Source organism: Homarus americanus, unplaced genomic scaffold (genome assembly GCF_018991925.1).
Source record: "Homarus americanus isolate GMGI-L3 unplaced genomic scaffold, GMGI_Hamer_2.0 scaffold11022, whole genome shotgun sequence".
NCBI classification, from domain to species: domain Eukaryota; kingdom Metazoa; phylum Arthropoda; class Malacostraca; order Decapoda; family Nephropidae; genus Homarus; species Homarus americanus.
Window position 1 is genome coordinate 1,339,790 of NW_024737068.1, and position 15,473 is coordinate 1,355,262.

At 41.7% G+C, this 15,473-nt stretch overlaps 1 protein-coding gene across 1 annotated transcript in view; it reads left to right on the forward strand.

Annotated features, from left to right (window-relative positions):
- LOC121873048 (ionotropic receptor 93a-like) overlaps positions 1–13,103 on the forward strand; it is a 71,290-nt gene extending 58,187 nt beyond the window's left edge. The window contains 4 exon segments of the mRNA XM_042376363.1: positions 3,380–3,558; positions 5,755–5,835; positions 6,070–6,227; positions 6,766–13,103. Coding sequence (XP_042232297.1) covers positions 3,380–3,558; positions 5,755–5,835; positions 6,070–6,227; positions 6,766–6,884 — 537 coding nt within the window. The 3' untranslated portion in view covers positions 6,885–13,103.
- The last annotated feature ends 2,370 nt before the right edge of the window (positions 13,104–15,473 follow it).

Consider the following 15,473-nt stretch of genomic DNA (forward strand, 5'->3'; position numbering starts at 1 on the left):
GTGGCAGGTGTCGATAGGAAGGTGTCGATAGGTGGCAGGTGTGATATGTGGTGTCGATGGAGGTGTCGATAGTGCAGGTGTCGATAGGTGGCAGGTGTCGATATGTGTCAGGTGTCGAGGTAGGTGTCACATACACACTTACGTAATCCAATACCTTTATTAATTAAGAAGATGGTGGCAATTTGTAAATAATATGACTTTGTTATATCCATAATAAATCACGTGAGGCTTTATTGTAGTGTGTGTGTGTGTGTGTGTGTGTGTGTGTGTGTGTGTGTGTGTGTGTGTGTGTATGTGTGTGTGTGTGTGTGTGTATGTGTGTGTGTGTGTGTGTGTGAAGACTCCACCGATGACAAGTTTAAAATCCCAAAACCTAAGTGACAAATACTACACGTAATGACAAGGAGGGCCACCCAACCTAACCAGACCTAACCCAACCCAACCTAACCTAACATAACCTACCCTAACCTAACCTAACCAGACCTAACCCAACCCAACCTAACCAGACCTAACCTAACCCAACCTAACCTAACATAACCTACCTAACCTAACCTAACCAGACCTAACCCAACCCAACCTAACCAGACCTAACCTAACCTAACCTAACCTAACATAACCTACCCTAACCTAACCTAACCAGACCTAACTCCAACCCAACCTAACCAGACCTAACCTAACCTAACCTACCCTAACATAACCTACCCTAACCTAACATAACTCACCCTAACCTAACCTAACCTAACCAGACCTAACTCCAACCCAACCTAACAGACCTAACCTAACCTAACCTAACCTAACATAACCTACCCTAACCTAACCTAACCAGACCTAACCCAACCCAACCTAACCAGACCTAACCTAACCTAACCTAACCTAACATAACCTACCCTAACCTAACCTAACCAGACCTAACCACAACCTAACCAGACCAACCTAACCTAACCTAACCTAACATAACCTACCTAACCTAACATAACCTACCTAACCTAACCCAACCTAACCAGACCTAACCCAACCTAACCAGACCTAACCTCACCCAACCTAACCTAACATAACTCACCCTAACAGATAATGACAAGCGGAGGGGGGGGAGGAGGCACTTAACAGGTCGTCCGAAGGTTGTTAAGTGTGCATAACGGAGTAACAACACGAGTTATCATCATATAATCTACATAACTTTGCTCTACTTTACTTTACGTTACTTTACTTTTCTTTACTTTATGTTATTCTGCTCTACTCTACTTTTTACCCTATTCTATTTTTCCTTCACTACACTACTTTACTTTAATCTCTACTTTACTCTACCTTTTTCTACTCTATTCTACTTTACTGCTTCACTTTATTCTACTACTTTACTTTAACTTCTTCTATTCTACTTTACTGCTTCACTTTATTCTTCTACTTTACTTTATTCTCTACTTTATTCTACTATTTTACTTTACTTTATTCTACTACTTTACTTTATTCTACTTTACTCTACTATCTACTCTACTCTGGTCTACTGTATTTCATCGTAGGAAGTGAAAGTTTACCTCAGTGTTGTAGAAAGTAGTTTAGGTAATGTCGTAAAAGTCATTAAGTGTGTGTATTCATTATTATTCATTTCTCTTCTAAATTTCAGTTGTAATTTATGAGAGAGAGAAAGAGACAGACAGACAGACAGACCGATAGATATAGACCGTGCGTGACAGACAGACAGACCGATAGATATAGACCGTGCGTGACAGACAGACAGACAAGACACACTAATCTACAAACATAAGGTCACGTCTCTGCAGCGTCCTCTCGTTACCATGACAACCCCCACTAGCCCCGCCCCCTCCAGCGTCCTCTCGTTACCATGACAACCCCCACTAGCCCCGCCCCCTCCAGCGTCATCTCGTTACCATGACAACCCTCATTAGTCCCGCCCTCTCCTCCAAAAAATAAATAAATAAAATAAAAACCCCTTTACTTAATAATTATCTACATCTATAATAACAATATATATCATAAAAAATAAATAAATAAAATAACAATGCAAATTATGGTTACATTAATAAGATTATTTTGTGAGCTATTAAATACAATGATGTGGATAAATTTTAGGTTGAAACAGCAAAATGGTATTCTGAACATACGTGGGAGAATTAGGTAAACATTGTCTCTCTGTCTGTGTGTGTGTGTGGGTGTGTGTGTGGGTGTGTATGTGTGTGTGTTATGTATATGTGTGAGTGTTTCATCCGGTTGTCTGGCAGATGGAAGGTCAGGCTGGCAGATGGCACGCAAGAGAACAGTGAAATGGCAGCATCATTTATTCAGAGAATTAGAAAAGGTCGGCGCTCTCATGGTGATCAAGGGGAAGTTTGAGTCTTACGTGACCTTTTGGCATCGCGTTGTCTGCCATGGTAGTTGGTGTAGGTCTGCCATGGTAGATTGGTAGGTCTGCCGTGGTAGGTGGTGTAGGTCTGCCGTGGTAGGTGGTGTAGGTCTGCCGTGGTAGGTGATGTAGGTCTGCCGTGGTAGGTGGTGTAGGTCTGCCGTGGTAGGTGGTGTAGGTCTGCCGTGGTAGGTGGTGTAGGTCTGCCGTGGTGGGTGGTGTAGGTCTGCCGTGGTAGGTGGTGTGGGTCTGCCGTGGTTGGTGGTGTGGGTCTGCAAGTGGTAGGTGTGTAGGTCTGCCGTGGTAGGTGGTGTGGGTCTGCCGTGTGGGTGATGTGGGTCTGCCGTGTTTGGGTGGTGTGGAGTCTGCCAATGTTGGGTGATGTGGGTCTGCCGTGGTGGGTGGTGTACTGGGTCTGCCCGTGGTAGGTGGTGTGGGTCTGCCGTGGTGGGTGGTGTGGGTCTGCCTGCGTGGTGGTGGTGTGGGTCTGCCGTGGTGGGTGGTGTGGGTCTGCCGTGGTAGGTGGTGTGGGTCTGCCGTGGTGGTGTAGGTCTGCCGTGGTAGGTGATGTAGGTCTGCCGTGGTAGGTGGTGTAGGTCTGCCATGGTAGGTGGTGTAGGTCTGCCGTGGTAGGTGATGTAGGTCTGCCGTGGTAGGTGGTGTAGGTCTGCCGTGGTAGGTGATGTAGGTCTGCCATTTGTATACTTGGCAGACTCTAAATCAACTTGTCTTCCCTGTTTATATATTTACATGTGTCTATTATATATATATATATATATATATATATATATATATATATATATATATATATATATATATATATATATACTTTCTTCTATATATATTGTCTGTCTATCTATACCTCTATATCCCGTTGATATTGTTTAGTATGGACGTTTATCGTGAATATCATAATCATGGTATAGTCCCTCTCTCTCTCTCTCTCTCTCTCTCTCTCTCTCTCTCTCTCTCTCTCTCTCTCTCTCTCTATATCCCTCACCACCCATCATCTTCCTGTAGGAGGCGGCGCAGAAGTTCGGTGAGATCGGGAAATACGCCGAGAAACACGACGGCAAGAAGCGACCAGACTTATACGATCGTGTCCGTAGTACCGACCACGCCTTCCTTGAGTGGAAGACCAACCTCTTGTTTACGATGAGAGATGAGTTCCGGGCTACCAACACCTGTGATTTCTCTCTAGAGTGAGTCAGAGGCAGATGCAGAGTGTTAGAAGAGAGAGAGGAAAAAGGGGGCAGTCTGCAGAATGTTAGAAGAGAGAGAGAGAGAGGAAGGAGATGCAGGTGTTAGAAGAGAGAGAGAGAGAGAGAATGGGGGCAGATGCAGGTGTTAGAAGAGAGAGAAGGGGGGGGCAGATGGAGTGTTAGAAAGAGGAATGGGGGGCAGATGCAGGTGTTAGAAGAGAGGAAGGGGGGCAGATCTGGTGTTAGAAGAGAGAGAGAAGGGGGCAGATGCAGGAGTGTTAGAAGAGAGAGAGAGGAAGGGGGCAGATGCAGGTGTTAGAAGAGAGAGAGAGATATATAGAGAGACGGTTTGTTGAGTTAGAAAGAGGTGGGTGAGGTGTGGTGGGGGAAGGTAGGTGGTAGGGCTTGATGATCCTAAGCTTAGAGTATAATACCTATAAGCTTAAGATTAACGTCACCACCCAGAAAGCTTAGTCGTATATCTGTCTAATTTAATCCTATAGTCAAGCTTAAACAATAAATAACATCTAGATACAGCTTGAAACCCTATAATTATCGTGAAACCCGGATTTACTGTTATTTTGGAGTCACAGTATGGTGATTCTTGTCTCGGTGTAATCCAGTAGAGGTGAGTGTGAGGTGTCGTGAGAGCATAACAGTGTGGTGACCCTGGTGGAGGTCAGTGTGAGGTGTCGTGAGAGCATAACAGTGTGGTGACCCTGGTGGAGGTCAGTGTGAGGTGTCGTGAGAGCATAACAGTGTGGTGACCCTGGTGGAGGTCAGTGTGAGGTGTCGTGAGAGCATAACAGTGTGGTGACCCCAGGAGGTGAGTGTGAAGTGTCGTGGAGAGCATAACAGTGTGGTGACTGAATCGGCTGCTTGTCCAATTAACCAGTCCGTTCACATATATTTATATTTGGGTTTTAAGTAACGAAACCCAAACGGTAGTTCCTTTGTTTTATTATAAAAGGTTGTATATATAATTCCTGAGTGTTGATCAACCGTAAGTCCCACTGTCTAGGAGTGAATGAGAAGGGGACGGCGTTTATGTATAATAAACGTTAGGTCACGTCCTTACGATATGAGTTGAGGTGAGCTACTGAAGCTTAAGGGCATCGCAGTGCGTGCTTACAGAAATGCTGAGCTATGGGTCTCGCCCTCTTGGGTGAGTTGCCTGCTCACGTGTCCATCTCATGTCTTACTCATAGACAGTGGAAAGTTACGGGGTGGTGAATCTGAATATAATATCAGATGTATTGACCCATTTATATAATACGTTCTGTTGATGAGACAGGGGCCTATTACATTGACCCTGGTGGAGGTGAGAGTGTGAGGGTGTCGTGAGAGCATAACAGTGTGGTGACCACAGGTGGAGGTCAGTGTGGGGTGTCAAGGAGCATAACAGTGTGGTGACCCTGAGGTGGAGGTGAGTGCAGAAGTGTCGTGAGGGGCATAACAGTGTGGTGACCCTGGTGGAGGTGAGTGTGAGGTGTCGTGAGAGCATAACAGTGTGGTGACCCTGGTGGAGGTCGGTGTGAGGTGTCGTGAGAGCATAACGGTTTGGTGACCTGGTGGGTGAGGTGTCAGGTGTCGTGAGAGCATAACAGTGTAGGTGACCCTGGTGGAGGTGAGTGTGAGTGTGTCGTGGGGAGCATAAAGGGTGGTATTGGTGACCCTGGTGGAGTCAGTATGAGGTGTCGTGAGAGCATAACAGTGTGGTGACCCTGGTGGAGGTGAGTGTGAGGTGTCGTGAGAGCATAACAGTGTGGTGACCCTGGTGGAGGTCAGTGTGAAATTCAATAAATGAGGCATAACAGTGTGGTGACCCTGGTGGAGGTGAGTGTGAGGTGTCGTGAGGCATAACAGTGTGGTGACCCTGGTGGAGGTCAGTGTGAGGTGTCGTGAGAGCATAACAGTGTGGTGACCCTGGTGGAGGTCAGTGTGAGGTGTCGTGAGAGCATAACAGTGTGGTGACCCTGGTGGAGGTCAGTGTGAGGTGTCGTGAGAGCATAACAGTGTGGTGACCCTGGTGGAGGTGAGTGTGAGGTGTCGTGAGAGCATAACAGTGTGGTGACCCTGGTGGAGGTGAGTGTGAGGTGTCGTGAGAGCATAACAGTGTGGTGACCTTGGTGGAGGTGAGTGTGAGGTGTCGTGAGAGCATAACAGTGTGGTGACCCTGATGTGATCTTCCACAGGTCGGGAAGAATTCTACCACGAGAACGTAGCGCTGGCAGTACCCCAAGACAGCCCTTACGTCGACAAGTTTAACGTAGAGTAAGTGTTTGTTTACGTTTTTTTGTCTCTTACGTCATTTATCATACTCGACGTAGACGATGATTACATTCGTAGAATCATCGTCCATGTCTTCTTAATTATCATTCTTTCATTATCTGATCTAATAACTCAATTTGACAACTTTTTGTTAGTCCATACTTGGTAGTCCATCTCGATTACTCCCTTTCACTCAACCTCTACCTCTCAACCTCTCCCCAACCTCTCAACCTCAAGGCTTAAGAAGATGCAGCTCGGTGGGTTGATTCAGAAGTGGAAGCAGGACTATTGGCCCAGGAAGAACAAATGCTCCTCCACGGCCTATGGCGGAGGAGACGCGACCAGGACCGTCTCCCTATCTGATATGCAAGGCTCCTTCTTCCTCCTCTTCCTCGGTGAGTCGTCCAGTTCCTCTCTTTGTCACTTGATCAGTCATGTGTGTGTGTGTGTGTAGAAGAAATAGATGTAAGACAGATATGAATATTTTTCCATGAATGAGACGGAAGAGTTCTTGGTGATTACTGTTGTGTTGTGGCGTATGAGACACACACACACCCACACACACACACACACACACACCAACACACACAACACACACCAACACACGCACACACACACACACACACACACACACACACACACACACACACACACACACACACACACACACACACACACGTACGTCACAGTGGTATATTGATAATAAACATTAACTATCCTTACAAAATTGCATTAAACAATATGATACAACGGACGAAAGATTTTGACAACTTTACCTAGACAACAGGAGTCGTAGTGTTCATTGTGAAATATATCGATCACCCCAAATGCAGATAGTTTTTTGTGAGCGTCTGTACTTGGGTGTGAGGTTAGCATGAGTGGTGTCTGTGAATGTAGTTGTGGCCCTTATAACTAACTGTGTATCTGGTGCAGGGTTCGTGCTGGCCGCCGTCATTATCTTCGGGGAGTGGATCTTGAGAGGGTGGCGGGACAAAAGCAATCCAGGTTCGCGGTCAAGCACAGGGACACTGGTCAAGCCGTTCATGGCTTAGAGACCTGGAGTTTCTGCAGAATATGGTGTCCTTTACGCCCCAGCCTGTTGAACGCCCGCGCCGCTCCCGCCCTTCTTTGGGTCTACCCGCCTTGGCACCCATAGCACTACCCAACCGCCCTACTTCCAGGCACCCACACCATCACCGCCTCTCACTCCCTAACAATCCCGAGGTGTGGCACATAAACACCTCCGCTTCCACCCTCACCCCACTACAGGTGCTCTCCCATCCTTCACCCACCATATCACCCATCGTCATGCCCCCCAGTACCCCGCCGCCTTCACCCGTACAAGAGGACGATTGAGCCTCCCCCACCATGCACCTCCTCCTGCTGTTAGCTTGTAATGTACTAAGAATAAGCTGCTCACTCTCTTTGTGTCTAGATTATAAGCCATAAAAGTAGCTGTGATATATAACTTATGAGGTCAGGTTAACTAGAAGTCTCTCTCAGGTGACTGCCTTCCACCACGCTACCATGAGTGTCTTCTTGAGTGACCATGATGGAGGCTGGTCGCTGTCTGGCTGTCGCACCGAGTAACTTTGTCGACACTACTTTTTAATTGGCTTTAAGTGTTTTGTTCAGCTATTTGTCGCTGTTGATCGATGTTACGTGACACAAATCTGGAAGTGATGTGTTGTGAACCGGTGGTGGGCGAGCTGCCTGTCGTTGGCTCACAAGTTTGCAATATTTATCAAAGCCGCGTTGGTGTTGCTGTTAGTCTGTCTGTATCATGTAAACGAATTATTAAAACTGAATTCGACAATCTGGGAAATATCTTCACCCAGGAAGTTAAATATACTTATTAAATAACTCTAAAAACAGTAAGTCCAGCAAGCTGTCAGTGTTCAATCAACATTTATATTTGATTTTTATTGGTTAAAAGTTGATTTTGAGACGAAGATACAGCGCCACAGCTCAGTGTGTGTGACCTGACCATACTACACGTCCAGGAACTACCACTGACTGCATGGTACCCACGAGGACCTTCACTACTGTCCCTCCCAGCATGATCTGTGACTTCCTGGCTGTGTCTGAACAATCTCTGACCACACGACCGTAATCGATCTGGTTCTGGCGGTGACTTTACACTACCGATGTTTGACCTTTACACGCATGGCTGCCCTTGAGTGGCTCTCAGCCCTGGGGACAAGTGAGAAAAAAATCAATTGCTTGCTCAGGTGACTGTGCATGTATATGAACTGTAGTGACTCATATTTAATTTAATTCATAGTGAAGGTTTTAGTCTATAGAGAGAGTTAAAGACGATGGTGTTTACTAAATAAGGTAACATTAACTTTTGCATTATAATGATATTCACAGAACATTCTTAACCATTGTAGCGACACCTGTTAGCCATTAATAACAATTGTGATCATACCTCAGAAAACAGAAGCACGTTGTGAATAGCTTTAGTTATCACCGCCTGTACTGCCTGGACTCACGCTAACCTAACCTAACCTAACCTAACTTGTTCTCCCCACAGACAGAGGGACGCACAGTCACTGACAATTGTGCTAGGTGGCAGGAGGCCGCCATCACCACCGTAGAGTCGCACACACACACACACACACCCTCCCTACCTCTCCTCCCTCACCTAGGTTCCCTCACCTGTACCCCTAACGCTGTGCACCTGGCGTGGAGGTGTCCAGCTCTCACCCAGTACTGAGACGCTATCTGTCGCCTCAGTCATAGTAGAAATACCAAAGATGAACTAATGAAGGAAATAAGGTGAAGGTCGGGAGGGCTCATCACCCCTTCATCATGACCACCAGCAGGAGTGACCACCCACCAACTCCTTCTGTGTGTCTTAGCCAATAGAAACTCACCATATACCTGTGAGCGAGACAGACCACAATATTACCTGACCTACAATGGCCCATCAGTCATCAGGAGTCAACAACAAACACTAATAAGGTAACTAACTGTACCTTGTCGGCCAGGATACAGCCACTGGGTACTTCAGCAGTAGGAGTCATCAACAACATGACACTCTGCTCCCACAGTTTTACACGTCACTGTTTAATGTATTATAGGAAACTCTGTGTTAAGGATTAAATTTGTAAAAAAAATAATATACTTAAATATTGGGACTAAAAATGTGGAGTTTTATGGAGAATCTTTCCCTATAATCTCAACTAAGTGTGTATGTGAGCAATCAACCTGTGTTACCTAACCTAACCTTCACACCACATTGACTGACTAAGTTTATTTGGAATCCATTACATAAATAATAACTATGAATACAAGTAAATATTTACCACGAAGAACATAACATCAACACCAAGAATAACATAAACCAAAATCCCGTATTACCCTCCTCAGCTTATCATCCACACTAGTCAGATGTTAAAACCAGGTTTATTTAGGTTTACATGTTATAAACCAATTGGGATTTATTCCTCAAGATATCTCTCCTCTACAACTGGTTTTATTCTTCGAGGTAAAACGCCTTTATAAATCGTCTCACATCACTGCGCCATAACATCACTATGATAATGAAAACGTAAACAAAACATTATTATATACCAGATAAATTTTTACACCTGGGTCATAAATACGATCAATAATTACGTCAGTGTAAACAATAAATAGACTGTGTCCACCTGGTGATTTTGTTTCATCATATAATCACCAAGGGTCTCTAAATATGGTCTCTCTCTCACTCTCTCTCTAAATCTGTCTCCTTATTTCTTCTCACTCAGCAGCCAGGTATATTTCTCAACCTCTCCCACTTTCCCTCACCTCTACCTACCCTCCAAATCCTCGAGCCACATCAAAAACACAAGAAAAAATGCGAATTACATGTAAATTTAACACCAAGATAGCTCATTTATCCATCTCACATCAGCTCGACTCGTCTGGTCTCTGGTTTGAGGATAATGTGGCTTAGTAAATGGTGAAATCGCAAAATAATGAGATTGGACAGTGATTAGAACCAAAATTCGCACATAAACAATAATTCCCTTAATGATTGGGCCAAATTCGTACATAATCAATAATTTCCCTAACCTCCAATCACAGTCGAGGTAATCCAATCCAAATCTTTATACCAGTCCTCTCTTCTCTGTTGGTAGGGGCTAGACACTAACCAATGTAATGTTATTCTACAGCAATACACTCTAAGGTTAGTTGTATTAGGAGAAAATATTTTATTATATCAATGCCTAAGTAAGACGTACAGTAAAGTCGATGGTTGTAGTTGTGGTTAGTGATAGTCTTGTCATGCACTGCTTGTTGTTGTTGTTATTAATATTATTATTTGTGTAATTATCTGCTTCTGTATAGGAAAAAATCAGCTTAGTTATTTAGTTACGTGGATAATAATAATAATAATAATAATAATAATAACGATATTAATAATACCAATAATAATAAATATAATAATAATAATAACAATAATAATAATAATACCAATAATAATAATAACAATAATAATAATGAAATTCAATCCTGGCAAATAATATGAATAATCACATCTACAAAAAATATATATTGGTATTATACTATACTAACCCTGGAATAACCCGTAAATAGATAACGAACGACAGCGTAAACCAATTCACTCCGTTGTTTTAATATTTCTAAGTCATCTTTACTCGTGTGATTAATGCTCTTCTTTATTATCTTTATTAATAATTTATCAGCTAACCTGTACTTTTTGGGCGGTGTATTTAGCGTTACTTATTTTCTTGTATTTTCATTTTTTCTGTTTTAATTTTGTCTCCTGTCTCTCTCTCTCTCTCTTTGTGTCTCGTTCCTTCTCTATCTTTATTGCTCTCTTCTTTCCTCTTCATTCTTCTTTATTCAGTAGGTAATTTTCGCTTTAAAAGTCAAAATTGTTCTTACCTATGTTCCTCAAGTCGAATATATTCCCTCTGAAGTCTAATAAACCCTATCTGAAGTCTTATAGATCCTATCTGAAATTTTAATACATTTTCTCGGGCCTAATATATCCTTCCTGAAGTTTAATATTTCTCTGATATACTGAAATCAACTACGCAATTTACAACCTTGAATAGTTCCTGAAATCTGCCATAAGTCTAAAAGTTTTGTATTCTGAATTGTTTTTCGGTACTCTCACACCATTTCAGATTCCCACTGTAATATTACTTGAAATATACTGAAATTTATCTCCCCAAGTCTAAAGTATACTCCAAGCTTCATAAGGCTTATTGGATTATATAATATATCCCTCGATCACTAAAAACGATGGAATATGAAGCTAATATATCCACCTTGGACTAATAATATAGCCTAGTGCCATATTGGTTGACTTTTGGGATACTTGTGTATCTGTAGCTAAATTCTCAAAGGTTCTTAGGATAACTATTTTTTCATAATTTAAAATGATTTAATAAACTAAATTTATTATTAAGCTAAATTATAAAAAAACAATTATAATCACAGTCAGCATCAATTACGAAACAAACTAAACAATATCTCCAAAGAAAAATAATAAAGTGTTAAGTGTAATTTTATGTAATCCTGATAGAAACTATGATAAGTAAAGCTAAAGTATATTATTTAAGGCTTATAGTGTGTTAAATGTATAGTATTTTTTTTACTTAAATCACATTAGGAACCAGAAGTCTTATACACTACAATATTATTATTTTTGTAGGAGTCTCATTGAGATTGATGTCGAATATACCGCAGATGGCTTCACTTTTTGCCTATACCATGGTAGACTATAATATTATAGTCATTAGTACCTAAATAGAGCGTAAATGTTAAATATAACGCTATATAAAGGACAATGTACACAATACTGATATAGCTCAATACTAGATGAATGATATACAGGTATATATAATAAAAAGGTAGGTAGATAAATGTTATATAATAAACTTTTAGGGTGTTTATACCAATCATAGTTTTAATGGGTTATTTAATACTTTAGTTACAGGATACAGTCAGTTTGTAATACTGTAACCTCACGTCTACCGTCAGCTGAGTTTCCTGTTTTTTTGTAGTAACTTCAGTTCTCTTTCGCCTTCAGCACAAACTACAGTAAAACGTATGACGATGTATTTGTTTTGATATATATTCTTATATTTATTTATATATTATAATTCCTTTGGCTGTATGTATGATACGAATGAAATATACCATTGTAATTGATATATAAATATTACCTTAGGAGTTTGTGTAGAGGAGTAGTGAACTATATATGGGAACATTAACGTATCGTTCTACAGTATATTAACATTATTACAATATATTTTTTTATTTGCGTCAAAACCTGCGATATAGGGATAATATTGTGGTGTTAATATTCACATGTAGTGATTATTTGTGTTCAATTACCAACGGGTGTTTTGATAAGCGTTCGAGATGTTGTTTTTTTATGTATGCTGATGTTTGATATTACAAAGATCTGGAGTACAAAATACAGTTGATAAATAAATACTGTACCCGGAAATTTATGTACCTCAATTTAAAATCATGAGTATATATTGTGTGTTGTGAAATGATCAGGTAAATATTTTTTTTGTTTATTCTCAAACTCAGTGAATATATTTACATAAATTTGGAAAAGTACAAAATATTTATTTTGAATCAATGCCATAAACTGCTCAATTTTGTAATTTCCTACATGTCATAATCTTACATATAACCCCCTTAAAATATGATAGATTTTATTTAGTTCGATTAGGAGATATATATTCTTAGTTTAGTTAATCTGTCAGAACTAGACTTCCCCGTACCACCAAAGATTTTGTGTATTATTAAGGCAATAGTCCACAAGGTCACATTATGGTATTGTAAGGAAAATTGCCGCAGTCTAAGTTAACTATTGTCCTTAAACACATTCTTGTCTTAAGTCAGTCACTATTAGGAGAATTTGATGAGCGATTTTGACATTTTGTGGGACGAACGAAATCTATCACTATCCTACACTAAACGATACAGAGGCTGTGTTTTGGTGTGTGGGTCATCACCATGCATCAGCTGCTCATGACGCTCAGAACTTCATCATATTTTAAAGTCACTATGTTATTTATGTTTTATTTGTTATTTATGTTTATATTTTATGTTATTTGTTTCCATTACTTGTCGCTGGTGGTCTGTTCAACACCAGACAACACGCAGTAAGTGTTCAAAGTAGATGGCCGAGTTAGTGTTATCATCAATGTAAATATATATCCTCCCATGAGCACTTTTTTGTATATATAAACAAAGTAGACAATAAATATACCTGTTTACCCACACCAAAATAAGGAGTTTTATTTTTAATTCCTTTTTAGGAAGTCTTGTATCATGAACCTGATATAGACATGATCCCTCACAAAAAGAAATTATATGGTGATAATCGTATGAACCAAACACCAAGGCAGACTCTCACCAGCTGCCCCCCAGGTGGTATAAGGGCTTACTAACCAGCCTCTCAATCAGACCTCATGAGTGAGTAGTAAGTCTGTCGAGTCATAAAACTAGATTCGACAAAACACAAGAGGTGTAGGTGAAAGCCTTAAGGTGACCGTCTACACTTGGTAGCTACAGTCACCCCCTGTGTTTGTCTATTACTTACGTCCAATATACCTGTACATGGTTGCCATACAGGTAAGGTACAAATTCCACCTCTTAAGTCTGGCTGCCTCCCCCCTCCTTGCCATAAACAACTATTGACACGTTTATAACAACCAGAGACAGTCGTTTGCTAGTTCACCAAACAGCGACTTCCTCAACCAATCAGGGTACTGGTGCCGTGAGCCTGCTTACAGTTGTTACTTAAGGAGCGACGGACGTAACACCCAGAACAGAAGACCCGAACTTTTATTAGAGTCTGTGATCTCTTCAGTGATTCTCCCCAGACTGAAAGCTGGCACCTGTGACCTAAGCATCTATCGTGAGTACTAATTGTTTGTGGAGTGTAGTATAGAAGATTATGTTAGTCGTGTGATGGAGAGTTAGTTCCGGCCACCTAACTCATAGCTAAGTCAGTGGAGTTGTGTATAGATTCATTGTTGCCCAGAAAGTTAAAATTAAAAGTCCTTGAGGTGAGTAAAGTAAACAGAGATTAATAGAATACATTTTGATTTATTATTTATCTTCCTAACGTGTGTAAGAGACGACCATGGTGAGAATATAGTGTTTTTCAAGTGACTTCTTACACCTGCCTTGTGTTTTACTGAGTGATAAATAAGTCTAATTACAGATATACAGTTGCTTATATGTTTTATGAGTTCACGGTCGAATAGTCTGGATGTCTGTGTAGAGCCGTCCTTGCTGTGTAGACTACTAGGTTAGGTTAGGTTAGGTTAGTGTTTCTCAAGAGGCTGTAAGGTATATGCAGTACCTTATCTCCACTGGGGTAATGTTACGTCCCCTCCCCTCCCTCCCCTCCCTCCCCTCTCTCCCCTCCCTCCCTCCCTCCCCTCCCTTCCCCAATAGCAACACACAAACACTCATACAAACAGACGCACCACACACTCATGGGGGAAGGTACAGGAAAGACGAACAATATAACTTTTATCGAGGGTAAATTATTAAGGTTGAGGTAAGTTCACACCTGTCTTGATAAGGTCACTCTCCGTCAGGTAAGATTCAGATGTAGCCACAGCGGGTGAGGGAACCGTGTATGTGTGTGTCGTAGAAGGTAGGTATGTGTGCGTGTGGGGGTGAAGTGATAGGGTGGGGTGTGTTACCTCGCGTGCATATGTGTATATATATATTTATAGTACGTGGTAATAAACAACATAATTGGTCACCTACCCCATGATGAATATTAACCAGGTGCTCAGGTCTCGTTATGCTCATTAATAAGACGAGATAGTTGAGGGGAGGTGCCTTCAAAACAACCAATCAATACTCTCTATGTTGATTTCTTCACTCTCTCATTGGACCTGAACGAGAGACTAATGTAAACAAAAACAAAAGAAAAACGACATTAGAAAAAAATCCCTAAATAAATAAAATAAACGAAACAAAATCATAAATAATAAGAAAGAAGAGACATAAACAAAAGGTAATAAAGGAGATAAGAAGTAAGAGAATAATATAAGGAGATAGAGAGATAAGGCAACATCTATGCTTTTCATTGACGTCATCTTCGCCACACTAACACGCTTGTGAATTACTCAACTCGAATTCCACCGAGTGAAGGTTAGGGCAGGTGTGGATGAGACCAAACCTACATTCCAGCCTGAGATGCATAATGTCACCAGGAAGGAGCAGAGGAGGAAGGGAAGGGAAGGAGGGGGACGCGGAGGAAGAGGGAGAAGGGGAAGGGAGAGGAAGGGGAGGTGGAGGAAAGGGAGGTGAAGGAAGAGGGAGAAGGGGAAGGGAGAGGAAGGGGAGGTGGAGGAAAGGGAGGTGAAGGAAGAGGGAGGAAGGAGAGAAACCAATGGCCATTCTATACATTTTTTACACTGCGTCATCCACTACTACTAGTACTACTACTACCAATACTACAACACCACTACTTCTACCATCACACACACTACCAACACTACGACCACCAACAAACTGATAGAAATCCACACCTTCTCAACCAGAACTCACGCAATCATTCATTCATCAATTACCTCTTGGCTACAGTCCGCTAGACGTGAATGAATAACCAACACCTGACACAGTTTAATAGA